The sequence below is a fragment of the Capsicum annuum genome, chromosome 12 (genome assembly GCF_002878395.1).
Source record: "Capsicum annuum cultivar UCD-10X-F1 chromosome 12, UCD10Xv1.1, whole genome shotgun sequence".
Taxonomy (NCBI): domain Eukaryota; kingdom Viridiplantae; phylum Streptophyta; class Magnoliopsida; order Solanales; family Solanaceae; genus Capsicum; species Capsicum annuum.
The window spans coordinates 30274831-30296200 of NC_061122.1; the positions used below are offsets into that span (position 1 = coordinate 30274831).

A 21370-nucleotide genomic window follows, 5' to 3' on the forward strand; every position below is an offset into this window, starting at 1 on the left:
ATTGATTCAATCTTAAGCAACCATACGTGGGAATTTGTTGATCTTCCTCCAGGAAATAAACCTTTAGGTTCTAAATGGATCTTCAAAAGGAAAATGAAAGTGGATGGTACTATTGACAAATACAAGGCAAGACTTGTAGTAAAAGGCTTCAAGCAAAAAGAAAGCCTTGATTACTTTGATACATATTCGCCAGTAACAAGGATAACATCGATTCGAATGTTAATTGCCTTGGCTGCGGTATATGGTCTTGAAATCCATCAAATGGATGTGAAAACCACATTCTTAAATGGAGAATTGGAGGAAGAAATTTACATGGAACAACCTAAGGGTTTTGTGGTTCCAGGAAAGGAGAATAAGGTGTGTAAACTTATTAAGTCATTGTATGGACTAAAGCAAGCACCTAAACAATGACATGCGAAGTTTGACCAAACCATGTTGTCAAACGGGTTCAAAATAAATGAATGTGATAAATGTGTTTATATTAAAGACACTCCAAATCACCAAGTCATTGTGTGTTTATATGTAGATGATATGTTGATCATCAGTAGAGATATTTCTGACATAAATGCAACGAAACGAATGCTCGAGAGCAAGTTCATATGAAAGACCTTGGAGTTGCGGATGTGATCTTAGGAATAAGAATCCATAGAACTCCACAAGGGTTGGCATTGTCTCAGTCTCATTATATCGAAAAGGTACTTGACAAATTCAAGTATATGGAATTCGGTATTGCCAAGACTCTATTGGACGTGAGTTTTGCACTTCGAAAGAATGAAGGTGAAAGTGACTCACAATTGGAGTACACAAGAGTTTTGGGATGTTTAATGTATATAATGAACTGTACACGACCAGATATAGCATGCGCTATTAGTAAATTGAGTCGGTACACGAGTAATCCCAACAAAACTCATTGAATGGCAATGAAAAGAATTTTGGGGTATCTTAAATACACTCAAGACTATGCTTTGCATTATAATAAATATCCCGCAGTACTTGAAGGATATAGTGATGCAAATTAGATCACCGGATTGAACGAAGTAAAATCTACGAGTGGATATGTGTTTACTATTGGTGGAGGTGCAGTCTCTTGGAAATCATTCAAACAGATGTATATTGCTTGGTCTACAATGGAATCTGAATTTATTGCATTGGATAAAGTCGGTGAAGAAGCAGAATGGTTGCAGAATTTCTTGAAAGATATTCCTTATTGGCCCAAACCAGTGGCACCAGTATGTATACACTGTGATAGCCAAGTGACAATAAGTAGGGCAGAGAGCATGATGTACAAAGATAAATCTCGTCACATATGACGGAGACATAATACCGTTAAGGAACTTTTCTCTAGTGGAATTATCACTGTTGACTATGTAAAGTCAAAGGATAATGTGTTGGATCCACTTACAAAAGGTTTATCTAGAGAAGGAGCGGAAAGGACATCTAAAGGAATGGGTTTAAGGCCTAGGACAAGTCAGCATGGCGGTAACTCTACCTAGCAGACTAGAGATCCCAAGAGCTAGATCAAACAAAGTTGTGTCAGACTGGTTCAACATTGTCAATTATCCAACCCATTCTCATGATGTGAACAATGTTTAGTAAACAAGGATAAGACTTAAGGTGAAAAGTCTTTTAATGATTATCTAAATTCGGCAGATTTGACCGAATAGTTTAATGTATAGGATTGAACGTATAGAAATCACCTATGTGAGGGCGAAGTGGAAGCCGCTTCAAAGAGAATGTTAGTAAAGGCCTATTCTCTAAGCTCTCATGAAACCGGGACATGTTCATGGCTGAAAAGAACAAAATCGTGAGAACCATAAACGGTAAAAGGCTGGTTGTGTGACATGTGTTGTCTAGGTGTACACTAAAGCTTGACGGTTCAAAGATATCAAATCTACCGATTGATCGAGTGCATCCGATGCATGTTCACTACGGAAAGTTCAAAGGGAAACCCACTTATCCAAATGCAATCAGTCTTTGCTTGATGATCACATACTTGTCCGTAAAAATTTTACGAAAAATAGCCATTTCCCAATTCATGTGAGGGGATTGTTGGGTTCAAAGTATATGAAAAAGTGTGAATGAAAAATGAAGGAAAAATGGTGGAGAAAAGGGAGACACCAATTTAGAAGGTGTACTCCCAAATTGGAAAGTTCACTCTTTCTCCCACATTGGTGAAAGAAGAGAACTTGTGAGTGTTTAAAATAAGAAACACTTACTCCACATGGTAAGTGAGACAAGAAATAAGAGATGCCTCGCGCCGCCGCAGTCGCTTGCTCGGCTCGGCTTCGGCTTCGGATTTGGATTTTGATTTGGAAAATGATCGATTGATGAGATTTATTTTTTTGGACAAAATTTATTCGACAGAAATTTAATTCGAAGGGAAAGTAAAAACGCAGTAAATTTTTCTGTGGTTTGATCCTCCAGTTATACGCATGCACGAAATGATACACTGATTCATGACATGGTCTGCCTCTTCAGAAAAGATGCAATCTTTGGACGTACAGACATGATTTTTCAGGAAAGGTCACACCTTTTAAGTGAATCATTGCCACTTTTTAGAAGAGGCATATGAAGGCTATATAAACCTGCTTTCATCCACAGGTTTAGATATGAAATTTTTCTGAAATAAAAACTCTCTTCTTGTCTTAAAAACATTCCGTGTGATCAAACAAACTGTTGAGTGAGTTCGTAGAATCTGACAATTTGAGGTACCGCTATTGTTTGGATTGTAGGCCATTTTATCTTGGGAGGAAGATTCCATAACCTCGGTACAGTGAGGGGAATTATTCCTTAAGGACACTCCGTGAAGTCGGGGGACTTGGCCTTAAATTCTGTTTTATCCATTTTCTTAAATCTAACATACTTCTTGAATAGATTATTAAGTAATCTTGTGTTGAAGGTGTTAAAGAACTTCAAAGGTGTTCTTGTTTATACATGAACTATTGTTGAAGTTGGTGTTGCAATTATACAGATTCTTGTACCTGAAACTACATAAATCAACAAACTTTTCAGAGTCTAATGCTAGGAGTAAGGATAATTCTGTTAGCAATTGTTATCAATAAAGGTAAACATCATATCGTGGCATCTTAGGGGACTGAATCGAAGGGCTAAACGAACTATAGTGAAGTTGTTAATTGAGAATACTTTTTATGTTTTGCCGTATTAATTAATTGAAAAATGAATGCAAATATCTGTTGCCCACAAAAATCCAAATTTAAAGGGGATGTACAGTGGTATGTGAAACAAATTGAGTTAATTGATAGGCAAATTTGGGTGTTTAGAGGCTAGTGGTAGTAGGGAAAGTATCTTGGCTTTGTAGGACAACCTGATTTAAGGAGATGATAAATATATAAGATTGGGAACGCGGTTAGTGCGGAATTTTGTCAAGGAGCGTTACAATGACAATAACAAAGACAATAATAATGGGAAATAATGAACCACAAATTTAACATGGTTTGATTAGTGTGACCACAAATATTTCGAGAGAATAACCTCACAAGTTCACTCCAAACACAAGTGTTTCCCAAAACGCAATCTTTTAAATACTCTAATAAGAGAGAAAAGAAGAGGTTAGAAAAGCTTTTAAAATTGGTGTGTTCATCAAATAAAACAAACTTATCTATTTATAGCAAAAGAATCTTGGCCTCCAAGCTTGCTACAAGAGTGATGATGTCATGGTAAAATTATCTAACCACATAATACAAACTTGGTCCTCAAGCAAATAGATTTATGCCTATAATGGGATGGACCCACTAAAGCCAAAAGATTTGGCCACATCTCAAATTTCCACCTTGGCCTAACTATGGCTTAATAAATTGAATTTGCTCCGCCCTCTCTTCATAACCTCTTATGGACTAAGTCATTCCTCATAAATGGCAATCAAGTTCATGTAGAGTTTGGACTTACCAAGACTTTGTGAATATACCAACAGGGTTGTCCATAGTTTTGATCTTTTGAACAATGACTTTTCCTTCAACAATGGTTTCATGAATGAGATGATACTTAATGACTTGGTCCTTTCATGACACATCTGACCTTTAGTCAGGTGAATGACACTGACTATCACAGAGAATTGTAATACCACCTTGGTGTACTCTGAGTTCAGCAAATAGACCCTTCAAATATAAAGCTTCTTTGGTTACATATGCTTGGTAGTAGAAAAAGCTACTACATGTTGTAATGTAGCTTTCCAATTGACAACGTAACTACCAATACAAAGCACATAGCTCATTAGTGATCTTCTTTTATCAAGATCATCTGCATAGTCAGAGTCTACAAGACCAACTATAGTGCTAATGTTTCTCCCAAACTCCAAACCTATGTTTGAAGTACCTTGCACAAGCATATGAGAATCCATTTCATATCCTGCCAATGTGTTTTTCCAGGGTATGCCATATACCAAATTACAACACCAACCGCTTGTGAAATATATGAATGTGTGCAAGCCATTGAATGCATTAAACTCGACTGTACTAGAATAAGGAACATGTGTCGCAAACTTCTCTTTTTCCTCTAACTACAGGAACTGTGCAACTTATAACTTAAATGGGTAACAAGAGGGTACTGACTGGTTTAGCATTTTTCATGCCAAAGGTCCCTGTTCAAAAGATCGACACCACAGACAAAAATGCTGACATGTCCATGAAGCCTCTTCCAGTTGGCAAACTCAAGTTGTGCTTGAACTTGATTAACATTTATGAGGAATGAGTTAGCCCATGAGGTCTTTTGCGGAGAACGGTGAAGTAAATAACTATATTAGCCAAATTAGGCTGAGGTGGAGATTTGAAATGTGACCTTATCTTTTGACTTTATTGAGGCTCATCCCATTATAGGCATTAGCCTATTTCTTACATGAACTTAGCTAGCATATAATTAAACTTAGGGCAAAGTTCGAAGTATGTGATTGGATAATTTTATCATGGTATTTTCCATGACATCATCACTCCTATAGCAAGCTTGGCAGGGTCTTTTGCTGTAAATAGATAAGTTTCTTCTCATTTGAAGAATACAGTACCCTAGTTTCAAAGAGTTTTTCTACTCTCTGGTCTTCTTCTCCCTTTTTAGAGTATATTGTAAGAGTGAGTGTTGGGAAACAGGTACATATGGGCTCAGGCTACTTGAACTTGGAGAGGAAATGTTTGGTGAGAAGTAGCTGCTTCTAGGGGAATGGAGATTTCAATGTGACCATGTTTTTGGATGAGAGGAGGAATAACAACACAATTCTACAGCCATGACCGACTTCACTAAGTTCATTGAGGGCTTGGAGCTCACTGCGCCCCCATTGCCAGGGGGAATTTACACGTGGGTCGGGTAACAATTGACACATTGCCTACGGACGGAAAAGATTTTTGTTTACCTTTGAGCGGCCTGAAAGGCTTAGGAGCATAAGAAAATTAGTTCTTCCTAAAGTATCTTTCGACGACACCCCGTTTTCACTCAATTTTGGAGATTGGGAGCCTCTACCTCCAAGAGGCAGTGGTAACACCTATATACACTCCACCTCCCCAGACCCGATTTGTGGCATTTCACTGGGTATCTTCTTGTTATTGTTTGGAGATTGGGAGAATGCATTTCATATTTAAAGTTCGAGAATAGGTGGCTGAGTACTGACAGATTCAAGAACAGGGTCTTCATTCAGCGTCCAGGTTAGACCAAATTTTTATGACAAAAATCTCAAACTATTAAAAGGCTAGCTAAGAGAATGGAGTTTAGCTTAAGTAGGGCTCATACGTCTTTACAGACCCATCTTTGTATTTGGACTAAAATAAAATTGGAATCATAAAGGAAGACTTCTCATGTTTCCTTAGTGTAACTTGTCTGGTCAGTTTGGAAGAAATGCTAAGAGTTGTGTCAGTAGTGTTTTGCTTTCTTGCTTGCGTCAGTGATTGAATCTATGAAAATTTAACTGATATTGACTTCTGTTAGTGAGAACGTTTTCTTCTGACTTTTGCAGAATGAAGACAATTCTGTCTGGGAAGCTTCACCAAGCCATGGTTTACATCCATGCATCAAGCCAACCACAAAATACAAAGGTTTAACCCTACCAATATAGCTTGTGCTTCTTTTATTACCTGCTAGTTCATATGGAAATCATATCTCCATTGCCTTTTGGGAGCACTAATGCTTTTTGTTATGTCGTAGAAGGGAAATGCTCGATTTTTTCAAGGTCTCATTTTCAGTTTCTTTCTTTGGGTGGGGGTTGGGGTGCATTCATGTTAATTTAATAAACAATTTTCTTTCTGTCTTCTCTTATGGTTCTATCTGTTCATGCCTTTGTTGGTGTAAAGATGAAATAACAGATTTCTCGGTCATAAATAGGAAACAAAATCACACCTTTGTTGTTTTCTCTTTCTCATTCTCTTTGACATCAACTCATGCACCTATGAACGTTTTATATGCCACAACTTTTTATGCGAAAAGTCTTATGCAGAATTTATCCTTCTTTTCCAGCTGCTCTAGGATGGAATCGCTACTTGACTGTAAAAAGTAATGGTGGATTAAATCAAATGAAGACTGGTGTTAGTTCGATCTTTCCTTAGTTTTCTAATTTCTATGTTCTCTATGTTACATAATCATTCGTGCTATGCTTAGGTGAGCTATAGGCATGGATCAGCTCAAACTTTGAAATGCTAGTGGGCGTGTAGTAACTTGTATATAATTCTACTTGCATATTCATGAGGTATCATTAAAAAGTTGAAGATGAGCAATTTTAAAACCTTCTGCTTAGAGATAAATATTCAAGTAAAACAACTGAGTTCTTAAAGTCTATATGCTGTTTGGAATGAATTCTATGTTAAGAAGTAGCATACATATATATAGGAGGGTGGGGTTGGGGGAAATTAACAAGAAAAAGCAGTCTCACACAAAGTTGTGCTGCTGCAAGGAAATAGATAAATGATACACTAGAATTTGATTATTTTTTAAATTTGACTTTGAGTTTGAGACATATTTGGGATACTGTAAAGCACTTTTCTCATATATATTTTTTATCAAATAAAATAATCATAACATGTCGTATGAGATCATTATGGCATACCCAATGCAATCCCACAAGTGGGGTCTGGGGAGGGCAGGATGTACGCAAACCTTACCCCCTACCTCTGTTGGGTAGAGATGCTGTTTCCTATAGACCCTTGACTTAGAAATGAAAACATGTCATGTGATATGGGAACTAGATTTTTGAAAGATCTATAACTTTGTTCCCAGCAAGAACAGAATGAAGCATGACTGCAAGCTGAAGCATAGTCTTGGAGTGAAATGGCGGATCTGGACCATGTCTTAGTAGTTAAGATTGACCTCATCCAATTTTATAAGCTTGATCTCCTTCTCTATTCATGGCAAGTTAAATTAACGTTCCAGTTTTTTTGGCATCATAGAAAATAAAGTCTATATTTGCTTTTGGCAAAATAGCTGAATAAAAAATAAGACAAAGGGTGGCATGATTGATAAGAGAATCTGGTTTGTATCGGAGAAGTACAAGTGGAAAATGATATAAGATTTACTCTTCAGTGAAGATGTAGTAGCTGAGTTACTAAGAGCTAATGTTCAGTAAGCTTCTAACTTTTGCTAATTTGGTTTTTCGTTGGTAAGAAGACTATGCCATGACTTCTGATGTGCTGACTCATGAATCATTTATGTTGTTGGATTTAGTCACATCTCATTATTGAAATGTCATTCTGGCCATGCCTTTTCTTTAATCAAATATGTTCACATTTATAAGTTCATGAAGTACTTTCTCCTTCAGTCTTAATTTGTCATTTCAATTCTTTTTACTTACAGATAGCTGACATGGTGGCAGTGGCACATGTGATGAATGCAACTTTAGTAATTCCTCAATTGGACAAGCGTTCATTCTGGCAAGATTCAAGGTCATATTTTGTTCTGTACTGTATCTTTTACAGCTTCACATGGCTTGTCATTCTTTCAGAAATGTGTTTGTATGTGTATTGTATTGCTTGAGATTATGCGTTTTCTTGTTTCTTGTAGAATATCTGATGAGTCCTTTAATCTCTACCATTTTTTTTTTTTAAATTTCAGTTTATCTAAAAATACTTACTCTTGTTTGTTCTAATGGGCTAATGTACAGTACATTTTCAGATATATTTGATGAGAACCATTTCATTAAAGCATTACGAGGAGATGTCAGGATTATTAAAGAGCTTCCCAAAGAAATAGAATCTTTACCTCGAGCTAGGAAGCACTTTACATCATGGTCAGGAGTGGGTTACTATGAAGAAATGACTCAATTGTGGAAGGAGCATCAGGCATGTAAATCTTCTTCCCATCGCCTTTTTTTTTTAAAGGTGGATTATCTTAACCTCTCTCTTGCAATGGACCCCCAAAACCAGAAATTTTAGCAACCTTGTTGCCCTTGCTTGTCGTCATGGAAATTGTTAATATATAAATTGAAGACCGTGGAAACATGGTGTCATTAGCAAATAATCATGATAATGTGTTTTCTAGTTAAACTGCATTGTATAGTGTCTCTCTTTTCAAACAACATTTGCATAACAAACCATCTGATGTTAATATGAGGGTTAATTTTATAAATGGTCACTCAACTTTCAATTTATGGTACTAAAATAGTAAAATGACTATACTATTTTTTGCTACAAAAAATCACTCAACTGCACTTAAGTATCACAAAAGTCACTAAACTATTTTTGTTACAAAAAAGTGGCTCATCTTTGCCAAGTATCACAGAATGCCATCAGGAGGAAACAAAAGAGACATTTCATATGATAATTAGGTAAAATCGAATGACTTTTTGGTCACAAGAAAAATTGTAGTGACTTTCAGTGATACTTAGACAAAGTTCAGTAGATTTTTTGGTATGCAAAATAGTTTAGTGACTTTTTGTCATACTAAAGCAAAGTTGAGTGTTACAAAAAAATATATTTTGGTGACTTTAGTGCAATAAAATATAAGTTGAATGATCATTTGTGAAGCTACTCTGAATATATGAAAGTTGTAAATAATATGACAAGTTACTTTCATGATTTTATTCGACTTGATGGAGAATAAGGGACATCTTAACTCACTATTAGCAGAAAATAAATAGAAAAGCTTAAGTGTATTACACCACTCCAGTGCTTGACTCAAGCTGGTACTAATATATCAATTAATGACTGCCAAAAACTTGCAAATGTTAAATCACTTTGAAGCCTTGTTGTACATGGAAGGTATGATTGACCATTGGTATTTACTAGCCACGAGTTTTTTCTCTTTTCAATAGTTGGTTATTAAGGACCTAGCAACTCTAAAGATGTCAGAGATAGCATTTAATCCCAAAATTATGAAATCCTGAAGGGGATTTAATTTAATATTTTATCAACTTTTTCAGTTTAGGATGTTGATATTATCAGTAGAATCCATTATTAGAAGGGACACTTGATTTCTGTTTCTGTTTGTGGGTCTTGATCCCATTTTTCTCTTGCCTTATCTAGTAAATTATGTCTGAAATTGAAAAGTTGGCTTATTGCATCTGATTGCAGGTGATTCATGTTGCTAAATCTGATTCGCGTCTTGCAAACAATGAACTGCCTCTTGATATTCAGAGATTAAGATGCCGTGCTCTGTATAATGCGCTCCGATTCTCTCCTCCTATTGAGAGGCTTGGAAAGGTTAGAACTTAGAAACATCATCTGATTAATATGCTAACAATTCAGGACCACTAATTCTGGTAAACCAGTAACACGGAGTTTTGAGCTTCCCTATTGGAATACACTACACTGAATCTTTTTTGTTGGCTATGGCATTTTCACTAAATTTTTTGGTGTCCAAGATTCCTTGTTTAAGAACATTCAAATTCTGAAATAAATATATTGTGTATTAGGTGTACGATTCCCATGTCAGTTTATGCAGTACAGGTTCATTACATCATTCTGTGTTTTGGATCTCATATGCAAGCTCTCCACCTATAACTCTTCATAGTTATGGTTTGTTATTAACATGACCATGATATTACAGAAGCTCGTGGAGAAGCTGCGAACCAGGGCAAAAAGATATGTTGCTCTTCATTTGAGATATGAGAAAGACATGCTGTCTTTTACCGGTTGCACTTACGGTCTTACTGATGCAGAAGCAGAGAAACTTCGGGTGATGAGGTCTCTCCCATCATCACTATCATATTGTCATGAATTCGCTATATATTTTTCTTCAATCGTGCTCCCTGTATAATCTTCATAAAGGAGGGATAATCCACCTTTCTTCAACCTATTTATCTTTCTGAGCCCAATGAGAAATTATTGTCTCATTCATGGCCTTTTATTTATGAATGGCTAAAAATTCTTTGATCACTAGTATATACATACAGGCTGATATTTAGAGCCTTCAAATTGAGTTCTGAAACTTTGGAATCCCTTCTTCTGTACAACTTACTTATACACACAGACCCTTGAAACACATACCATACATGTCAAGATGTCATCTATGTATTTTTGCAAGACATTAAAGCAACTGCTCCAATTTCTCGGATCTTTTCACTTTTCTTCTATTGTTGCAATCATCTTTAGCAAACCCGATATGTTGCATAGTTTCTAATGTTGCTCATTCATAACTAGAGAGAATACAAGTCATTGGAAGATTAAAGTTATCAACTCAACCGAACAGAGAATTGGAGGTTTCTGCCCTCTCACTCCAAAGGAGGTTGGATTATTTCTTCACGCTCTTGGTTATCCTCCATCAACATTGATTTATATTGCTGCTGGAGAAATTTATGGTGGTAAAGCTCGTCTCTTAGAGCTTACATCTCTCTTTCCAAATGTTGTTTTCAAGGTTTGTACCTACACCTTATCATTTTAGCTGTCTTGCAGCTCGAAGTTAATTTCTTTAACAACAATAGCGTATTTTTCACCTACCAAACCAAATGTCTTACTTATGGCAGGAAATGCTGGCAACGCCAGAAGAACTGAGAGAGTTCGCAAATCATGCCTCACAAACTGCAGCACTCGATTATCTAATCTCTGTAGAGAGTGATGTTTTCATTCCATCACACTCAGGTAATATGGCTAGAGCAGTTGAGGGGCACCGCAGATTCTTAGGCCACCGGAAAACAATCACCCCGGACAGGTACTCAAACAATTAATGAAAATTTCGCAGTTGATCTGGTTGTATATACTGTTTCATTGGGTGAGTTTTGCTAGTAAAATTTTTAGCGTGATTTTATTGATTTTAGAAAGGTGATTTTTTAAGTTATCTTTTAGCATTTCTAAGCTTGGTATTTTTCTTTTGAGGTGTTACTGTTGCTTTCATTTAAGGCACAAATCAACTATCCTTCATATTTTAATGCTTCACAAAGAGGATATGAGTACATGGTGTAGAAATAGCTGAAAGTTTCACCTAGAAATGAGGAAGTGCTATGATAACATGAAAGTTGGCCCACCGTGACTAGCATGTTAGAAGTTTTGTTTGGAAAGCAGTTCTGTATTCTTATACGGAAGAGTCATATAGAAGTTGTTAGAAGGAGAGCCTTGGAGTAACTGGTAAAGTTGCTGCCATGTGACCAGGAGGTCACGAGTTCAAGCCTTGGAAACAGCCCTTTGCAGAAATGTAAGGTGAGGCTGCATACAATAGATCCTTGTGGTCGGGCCCTTCACCGAAACCTGCGGCCCTATGTGCACCGGGCGGCCTCATATAGAAGTCGTTAGAACGTGCGTAAGTTAGATTAAATTTTGGGCCTTGACCTCTTCATCTACATATTAATAGCAACGTAATTATCTACTAAATTATGCAGGAAAGGCCTAGTTGAAATATTTGATGCGTAAGTTAGATTAAGTTTTGGACCTTGACCTCTTCATCTACATATTAATAGCAACGTAATTATCTACTAAATTATGCAGGAAAGGCCTAGTTGAAATATTTGATAAGCTAGAAGCTGGTCAACTTGATGGACTATCATTTTCTCATCTTGTCAGGGATTTGCATAAGAACAGGTGATACACATTGTTTCATGCCACATGCTTTTCACATTCTGGCAATACATATTAGATGATTCTGATTCAGGCAGCAGAAATCTTAACTTAAAGCTAGAAATCTTGTCCAAGTATTTCCAAAGAAAGCATTCAACTACTCTTGATTTAAAGGCTTTTCAACCTGTTTCTAGAAACTTATGTAACTAGTAAAGAACAACCGATTGCCTTCAACAATTATAACCATGTTGAAGTTTGTTTGATAACTGATAAATACGGGACTTTTTAATCAAACACATATTGGAATTTATAGGCGAGGTGCTCCAAGAAAAAGGGCTGGTGCTCCCCCGAGAGTCGGAGGTCGAGCAAGGTCAAGACTGGAAGAGCCATTTTACCAAAATCCATATCCAGAGTGTATATGCAGTTCTAGAGCCAGAGTAAGAAAATAAACGGGTTACTTGTCCGCTTCCAGCCAGCAGGTCTCTCCTGTACTCAGACATCTAAATGTCTGAAATCATTTTCTACTATCTTATTCAGCTTTAGTTTCTCTGTTCCTAAACATCTAAATGTCTGAAATCATTGTCTACTATCTTATTCAGCTTTAGTTTCTCTGTTCCTAATTATTTGTTGGCCAATTTAGCTGACTCTTTTTTTTTCTTTACATTAGACTAGAGATTAAGTAGGGTGCATATGCATTATGACTCTCTCTTGTCCCTCTTTCCCCCGCTCCTTGGTCTCTTCCACCAATTCTTTTCGCATTATTCATCTTTGTAAACAAATAATGGTATATTGGAATTAAGGAGCAAAACTGTTTAATATCTTATTAAATTGCTTGTGGGGTGCAATATTCAAAATCATTTCTTCTTCCTTTTTATTTTTTGTTTTTTTTTTGTTATTATTATTATTTTCTTGTGTGAAGTAAGATGATTCATCAAAGGCATCAAGAAGATACAAAAAGGAGGGTTAGCTCCTGTCTCTTCATCCTAGTTTAATGTATTTTATCCTTATCTTTGTTTGTCCAACCAAGTGTTTTAGACAATGGCATGATCTTTCCCGACAATGAGAATGAACATATTGATATTAATGGATTAAACATGAATTTCATAACAATCAGAAGAAAAATATATATAAAATAGTGTACTTGTGCCATCTTATCCTTCTAGTTTATTACATATAATAACTCTTGTATTTGCCCAACCAAAGATTAGACAACTGCATGATTACATTGGAGAATGAGAACGAGCATTCTCTTTCCTAAAGTACAGCAATGTGATTTCAATCTTCAAACTCTGAAGGGTACTAGTTTAGGGTTTATTTCTTCAGGTATGGACCGTTGAGCTGGAAATTTGGGAAGGACGCTAGCAATGCGCTTGGCTGTCTCAAGGTACTTTACATACTTGCAAATGAGACCTCCTTTTGTAGGGCTTTCTCCGTGGTTGTTCTCTTTAGTGTCGTGGCACCCTAGGTTCAACCCCTTCATTGGTGAGCCACAAAAGTTGCAATTGTGATCTCTCCCCATGAGTGCCTCCTTGAACGCTTTTTTCTTGAAAGTCCAAGCACCACTCTTCCAGTTGAAATGGTACATTGGAAGGAACCTTTGTCCATAAATGGCTATGAACTCTAATGCTGCTAGAATGAACTCAAATTCCTCCTTGGACATGTAGTAGGGGAAACTGACCCTTGTCCATCCAGGCTTCACTCCACTATAGCCCTGTTAAGACAAAAACAAAACTCATGTCAGACTATCAAATAATATTTCTACGACAAAATATTGGCCTCATTGTAGTGATGGAATGCAGAAAGCATAATTGGTGAACTACATAAGATACATATGTGGAGACTCACCATTTCAATTGCATTTTTGAAGGAAAGAGAGTGAGGTTCATCAACCTTGAGCAATACATGTCCATAGGGTCCTGCACAAGCACATCCTCCTCTAGCCTGAATACCAAATAGGTCATTAAGCAGCTTAGCGACAAAAGGACCATGAAGGGGCTTATCTTTCTTGTTCCCTGTCTCTCTCCATAGGTAAAACTCATTGTCTTCACCACTGCCATCACTTGATGAAGAGTAAGTTGTAGTATAAATGAGAAAAGAAAGCACAGCTTGTCTCTTGGCTGTCACATTTCCCAAAACCCATATGTTTGGGTTTGGGAGAAGCCTTTGTAGTGCAAGCTCCATGTAGGTGTGCTCCATTCTTTCAATTACTTTGTGACTTATGAACTCTTTCACCCAAAATGCAAGAGCTGTTCTCACTTTCTGGATGATTGGTGGTGTTCCTGCATCCTCCCTTTCTTCGATGTTCTCCACATAGAGTGTGTCCTGTTAATTGTATTGCATATCAAGAATATCATGAGAGCTAAGCAGGATAGTAACTTTTAAAAAGCAGTTGCATTTGTCAACTATAGTTAGAAGAAACTTAATTATAATTTCTTGTCTCCAATATTTATTCAAGGGAAAAGGGCCAAATTTACCCTCCGACATTGGAAAATTGGTTAAATATATCCTTCGTCATATTTTGTGGACAACTTTACCCTCTTTGTTAAGAAATTTTTCACTTGTACCCTTCCTTTAACTGGAGAATCCAAATCAACGATAAGTACCCTATTTTTTAAAAATAAAACACATCATAATTTAACTCGCCCCACCCATTTGGACCCACAAAAAAGATGCAAACATTTGCTCAAAAAGCTTATCAATTAATTCTTGAATCATACCAAATTTTGAAATTTGAATATATAATTGGAACAAGAGCAGAGTTTTTTTTCGAGTTTCATACTTTTGCATTATCCTATTCCATTTTACTTTTTGTTTATGTGTAAACAATTTACTAGCGTTGCACGTTGAAGTGCGGGTCTCTCTACCATCTTTACTTTATGCATCTCTTCTTCATCTCTTTTCTTCTTCTTGTGTTATTTTTCCTTTGTGTGCTTGCTGATTTTTGCTATCTAGAATCAATTTCGTGTTTTTGATAGTCTTTAGGCTATCATGATGGAAGAAGCGAGCGCTTAATTCAGTTGACAGTGGTTTGTTGGGAAGTTGTATTATGGGGCCACTAAATCTAAGTCAATTCAAAAAACAAAAAATATTATAAGTACAGGAATGTTGGCATATGAAATTCTTTGTTGACTTATTTTGTCTGGTTATCTGTACCTATATCAATTGTCCCAAGTATTGTGTTGTTTTCACAAGGAAAATGACAAGAACCCCATGTCACTAATTAATGGCAGTCAAATTCATTCATCAAATTCATTGCACGAATTGAGCTAAGAGTCTTTAAATCTGATCATACGAAGTTTCATAATTGACACAAATAAATGAAAGATGAAAAGGACATTATATTATAATATATTTAACCATTAAAGAAGAACTTGCCTTTTCATTGTAAGGGTTGACAAAATCAACAGTACCACCCCCACAAGTAGATGGAGGTGAAGTCCTCAATTGATAGAGTGCTTTGTTCATTACAAGAATTCCAGGTGTACCTGGACCTCCAAGAAACTTGTGAGGACTAATAAAAACAGCATCATATCCATCTATTTCTCCTGATCTCATCTCTATTTTTGTATATGGAGCACTGCAGCAAATGAAAATTAATCCACAAAATTGGTTATCCTTTTATGATGTGATATAATATAACAATTGTTATAAGTAGTGTCTGTACATAGAAGTCAAACTCAATGAGCATACCTTGCTGCGAAATCAAAGCAAGCAAAGGCTCCATTTTTGTGAAGCAAACGAGCAATGGCTCTCGTATCAGTGTATGTTCCAGTGACATTACTACAAGCTGAGAATGAACCCAACAATGGCCTATTCGTAGACTTGTAGGACTCAAGCTGATCCCTCAAGGCTTCCATGTCTACTAGCCCGTTTTCGTCCAAGCCAATCTCCACAACCTCAGCTAAACTTTGTCTCCAAGAAAGGATGTTTGAGTGATGTTCATAAGGTCCAACAAAGACTACCCATCTCTCTTTGGTTTTGTTACGAAAGCATTTAGAGAGGACTTTATCTCTAAGGATAGAAGGGACAGATATGGCCATGACTTCTTGGAGCCTTTTAATTGCAGCAGTAGAACCAGAACCACAGAATATAATAGCATCTTCATCTCCTCCTCCTAAGCATTTCTTCACATAAGCTGCTGCTTCATGCACCAATTTTGTTGTTTGGTATCCTACATGACTGTCACTAGTATGACTATTGCCTGTACAACGAACCGCGTAATCGTCAGATTTTAAGTCGGAATAAATTATTTATCTACCACAACATCTAGTTAGCAGTAAATAAATTTAATGTGATGACACACAGATTAGAGTATAGATATATAACCTGATGCAATAAAAAAAGGGCAAACAACAAATGTCAAGTTACAAGTGGTCTACAACGATAGGTATATTTGATGACATAGAAACTAAAGTGTGTAATCTACTCTAATGGGAAAAATGCATTAATATACATATCCAACCCTCACTAGTACTGCGTGCTTCATTCCTATAAAACTACTTTCCCCTGGATGCCTCTCTATGACACAAGGTAGCGGTAAGACTACAACACACCACCCTCTTCAGATATTATTTGAGAGATTACACTCAGTATTAAGTAGCAGCTCCCGTATTCGCGATTCGCGAGGGTTGAAAATGAATTTCAGACAATATGAACAATAATAACTCGACATTCTCAAGTTCACCAATTGAACAAGTTCAGCCTATCATCGCAAGGAAGTACACTCAAGTGGACTCCACCTAATGGACGGATAGTATCCAGAAAGATCTTGGGATTACATTCGTCAAATTGAATTTGTTGTTATTATTGTTTGTTGTTATATTTCTACCCAAGAGACTATTTTGTCCATGTAGAATTTGCCTTTTCAAAACAGTATTTTGTTATAGGGACTGGTATTTTGAATAAAATTTAAGTTTGATGCATCGTTGGTGTATCTTTTTTTTACATCATCAGGTAACTTTTACTTGCGGTAGCAGGTCATTCATTTCTCATGTAAAAATGTAAAAATGGATGGCCTGCTACAACAGATAAAAGTCATCTGATGGTGGGAAAAAAAAATATACCGACGGTGCACCAAACTTAAACTCCAAAAAATATATTTTTTGAATATTTAAACTTAAACTTTTGAATATATCTTTTAAAACGAGTTTCAAGTTCGAAAAAAAAGTTCTAATCCGTTTATTTTTACAAAATTTCAACATCTGTTCAAGTTAAAATACATATCTAAACATAACTTAAATTTTTGAAAAAATAAGTTTAATTGCAAACTCTATTTTCTTAAAAAAATAAAATATTCCTCCATCTATTCGGATTTACTTGACACTAATTTCCTAATTTGATTTTCATTTTTTACTTGTCATTTTGACGAATCAAGAGAAGGCAATTTTTTTCCATGTAAAACATGTAGCAATTAATTACTACTTATTCTTCTAATCATTTCCAATACCTGTTAGCACTACTAAACATCAATTAATAGGGTAATAAAGTTAAGCCATCAATCATTATTTTCTTAATAAATGTGTCAAGTAAATCTATATTTTTTGTGTTCAAAAACTTGCTCAAATGATGAGAATTGTCGGAAAAGGACCATGCCTTTCCCTACTACTTTCTCGGTTCATTTTTACTTGTAACTAATTTCCTAATTGTATTTCTACTTTTACTTATTATTTTTGACATATCAAGAAAACACAACTTCTTTTTTCCTATTTTATCCTTAGTATTAATTATTTTTTCTCTAAATTAATTTCAAAACATAATTTACATCATTTAATGGGGGTATTTTGGTAAAATAATTATGTTATTAATTATTTTTCTTAATAGGTGTCTCAAGTCAAAATATGTCAAGTAAAATCGAATGATGAGAATATGTATATAAAGGCTATATAAACAATATTAAAAAGTAATTGTCTCCAATGGCGAAATTCTTAGCATATGATATAACTTGCTAAATAAAAATGCGGACCGCAAACAGGATATTATTTAGTGGTAAGAGTTTAAATTCTATATTTTGATAGTATATACTACAAAATTGTTGATGTAGAATTACGGTAGTAATTAAAAGGTAAGTTAAAGGATATTGCATATAATTTCATTTACATAAACAATAATCTAAACTTAGAGCAATGGAATGATATTGCATGTAATTTCATTTACATATACAAGAATGTAAACTTAGAGCAATGAATAAGTAATTTCATATTGAGGACTTGAACCCGGACCCGAACACTCATGAAGGTGGAATATGCATGCAGTTACTATTTTATCATAAGCTTTGGTGATCTAACTAAAAGGGAAACATACATACCATAAAAAGGAAGGACATTATTAATGATATAGTTTTCGATGTAGAGAAGACATCTTCCTGACGCAGTATGATCAGCATAAGTAAGCCTACGTCTCCCAAATGGCGTCTCGAAATCGACATTTTCACCAATAATCTGAGAACGAAGCCATGATAGTTTCTTTTCAGCAGATTCAGTCTTGGAAATACTAGCTTTTTCTAGCATATGAAATGACTCAATTCTACTTCTCAAATCTTCATGTGAAGCAATTGAAGAAGTAGCACTAGAATTATTAGTAGTACTAATACTTCCAACACTGTATTTCTTATTTTTATTATTGTGGTCTATTCTATGAGTTTCTCTCAACATTAGTTGCTCATAATCCATATTGTTGCACAAAGAGAAAATTAAAGAGGAGAAAAAAAATTGAGAGAGAGAGAGAGAAAAGATAGACTAAGGTTTTAGAGGACAGAATTATAAAGATTTACAATTAAGTTTGTTTGAGATGATGAAAAGTGGAGGGCATTTATAGGAGAAATTATGACGAGGTGAGCCTTGGTTTGTATTGGTCAATTACAATTAGAGGGATAATGATCGAGGAAATAAACTAGGGGATATGCATGTGACCTTAGTATTCTCCAAAATATGCAACTTTTACGTATATATATTCAGGGTGTGTTTGGTATGAGAGGAACTATTTTCTTGAAAAATAAGTAAGTTTCTGACTTCATTTCTAGTAGAGTATTTGATAAGCAAACAAAAAATAATAATAAAATTTTTAAGAATATTTATATGTAACCTAGCAAAACACTTTAGGTCAAGGAGTGGGAGTTGGAAGCGTTGGATGGGGGGATATAATGAATTTCGAATGTTACTAATGGAGTTTGTTTTTCCTATTTATATTATGGAGCCATTTTCCTCAATTTTTAAGAAACTTGTTTTTGTCAAGAAAATATTTTTTAAATATTTTAGCCAATCAAATATAAAAAATTGAAAAGTATTTTTCTCATTCCAAACACAACCTAAATAAGAGTATTTTTTTGGACTAGTATGAAAATTTTGACCATGTATTGTTTAAATTCAAACCAATACGAGAATATTGATTCAAAATAGAAGTACGAAAATGTTGGTCCATTACAATTAAGACTGGTTTAGTGTAATTATTATTGCTATTTTTGTGGAGAAAATGATTTTCGTCGTCATCATTTAAAATTCTCAAAAACTATAATATTATATTCTGTGGAAGATATATACAAGTGACTTCCACCACTACAAGTTTGAAATATATTACAAATTAGAAAAATTATCTCAGTGGTGTATATTCAATGACGGATCAAGAATTTTTATTAAGGAATTTAAAATATAAAAAAGTAAATATATAAACTAATCAAAAAAAGTTACAATATCTACTATATATGTATAAAATATAATTTTAATCATATATAAATAATATAAATTTTCATCGGATGAATCCGCTAGCCCCAAACTACCTCCGCCAGTGAGTATATCTATGGGATGAAGAGGTAGTTAATATTTTTTTCCAATGTCCATTTTGGTCAAAGGGATGGCGCCTCAAGTTTACCGCAACGCGTAATAATGGAATTAAAAAGCCAATAACAAACTGGAAGTCATAATTCTAAAAGAATAATCTATAATCTATATCGAGAGATTATTTTGAAATCTTTTCACTTTCAAAACTTATTTTGAGGGTTAGACACTAATTTTTTTTTAAAAATTTATTTTTTAGGATTAAGAATTGAAAAAGGTAAAAAGGGGACCAAGGTTATGGGGTCATGGGCCTCTTTCATATTTTTAAAACTTGGAAAAAAATATAACTTTTTAAAAAATATAACATGATCCCTTTTTATATTTATTAATTTTTCAAACATTTATTAAAATCATTTAATATTTTCAACAACATTTCTCTCTCCTCAAAACCTTCCTTCTCCCGATTTTAGTTCATATTTTTCAAAAAAAAAAAAAAAACAGTTTTGCACAATTTTTGCTTCCTCAGTCGAAATTATTCAGTTTCTCTTGCTCAAGTAAGTTTAATCTTCTTCCTCGATCAGTTTTAGATCCATTTTAGTAATCTTGTTTTTATTCCGTCTTGTGTTGGGGTTCTTCGATTTTAACAAAAATTGCACTGTTCTTCGTTGAATTAGTCGAAATTTGAGTGTTTTTAGTTAACATTGTCTATTCCGTAGGTTTAATCGTGTTTTACTTTGGCTAATGAGTAGAAAATTTTTAAATTTTTGTACTTATATTGCATATTAATTTTGAATTTTTTATACTGAATTGGACCCATTTTAATGGTGTTCTTGTTGTTGTGAATCACACTGTCAATATCGGATGAAGTTGAAACTTGATTTGCATGTTTGATATGAGGCGTTTTTTCAATTTTCTTAATAGACTAGTAGTCGTTAGGTCGACCACTACAGATTTATTTTTGTTGCATTTTTTCATTTTTATTAATAGACCAATGGTCGATAATCGACCATTGCAGATTCGTTTTTTGTTGTAGATCATAAATGGTGAGAAGAGTTCACAGAGCAGTTAAAAGACCTACTTCCACTGCTTCTAGCAGTAGGAAGCGAAAAGCCAAAAAATTTTTCAAAACCTCCAAGAAGAAAAAACTTGTCCTTGATGAATCCGAGTCGAAAATTGAATAAAAAATTCTTGCCAAAAATTTTGAATATGACTATAGTAGTGCACACGAAAGTGAGGATGTTGAGGATAGCGAAGGGGAAAGCGAAGAAGAAAGTGAAAGTGATAGCGAGAAAGACGATGATAAGAGAGATAACAGAGATGGGGAGGAGGAGGATCTCCTATCCTTGCAAATTTGTGCGAGATATATCTTCGTTGAGTCGTACGACCTAACAACCTGGATAGATGATTTAGATTGTTTTCCTGCAAAGATTTCCATCAGAGCAAGAATGGTGGTCTATCGAGAGTTTAGACGGATTTTTGTTGAACAGAAGTTGTATTTTGATTTTAAGAAGACATGTTTCGGACACTTGAGGCATATACCGAAATATTTTAAGTTTAATGGACAGATGGTCTATTATGTGTTGCTGCGACGTATAAAAAATTAGAAAAAATTGCACAAAATTTGATTCTATGTGAACGGTAAGCCAACTTGTTTTGGCTTAAAGGAATTTGCTTTAATTATGGGGTTGAATT

The 21370-nt window shown here is 35.0% G+C and overlaps 2 protein-coding genes across 4 annotated transcripts in view; one reads left to right on the plus strand and one right to left on the minus strand.

Moving 5' to 3' along the window:
* The window catches only part of LOC107851296 (O-fucosyltransferase 38), a 20725-nt gene extending 7959 nt beyond the window's left edge, over window positions 1–12766 (plus strand). The window contains exons 2-11 of one of the 3 annotated variants that reach the window (XM_016696254.2): window positions 5954–6032; window positions 6451–6518; window positions 7780–7868; window positions 8087–8264; window positions 9495–9623; window positions 9970–10106; window positions 10563–10776; window positions 10886–11070; window positions 11841–11933; window positions 12223–12766. In XM_016696254.2, the coding sequence (XP_016551740.2) occupies window positions 5954–6032; window positions 6451–6518; window positions 7780–7868; window positions 8087–8264; window positions 9495–9623; window positions 9970–10106; window positions 10563–10776; window positions 10886–11070; window positions 11841–11933; window positions 12223–12358 (1308 nt within the window). In that variant the 3' untranslated portion in view covers window positions 12359–12766. Of the gene's footprint in view, window positions 1–5953; window positions 6033–6450; window positions 6519–7779; window positions 7869–8086; window positions 8265–9494; window positions 9624–9969; window positions 10107–10562; window positions 10777–10885; window positions 11071–11734; window positions 11787–11840; window positions 11934–12222 lie in introns of those variants that run through there. The other 2 variants (XM_047400908.1, XM_047400909.1) reach the window with 2 other exon arrangements.
* A 267-nt stretch (window positions 12767–13033) lies between these two features.
* On the minus strand, window positions 13034–18692 carry LOC107851295. The gene is made up of 5 exons (XM_016696253.2): window positions 18214–18692; window positions 15600–16110; window positions 15285–15486; window positions 13755–14231; window positions 13034–13620 (listed from the first exon to the last, which is right to left on the minus strand). Exons 1-5 carry the CDS (start codon window positions 18575–18577, stop codon window positions 13192–13194), a joined length of 1983 nt encoding a protein of 660 aa, XP_016551739.2. The 5' UTR covers window positions 18578–18692; the 3' UTR covers window positions 13034–13191.
* Between the last annotated feature and the right edge of the window lie 2678 nt (window positions 18693–21370).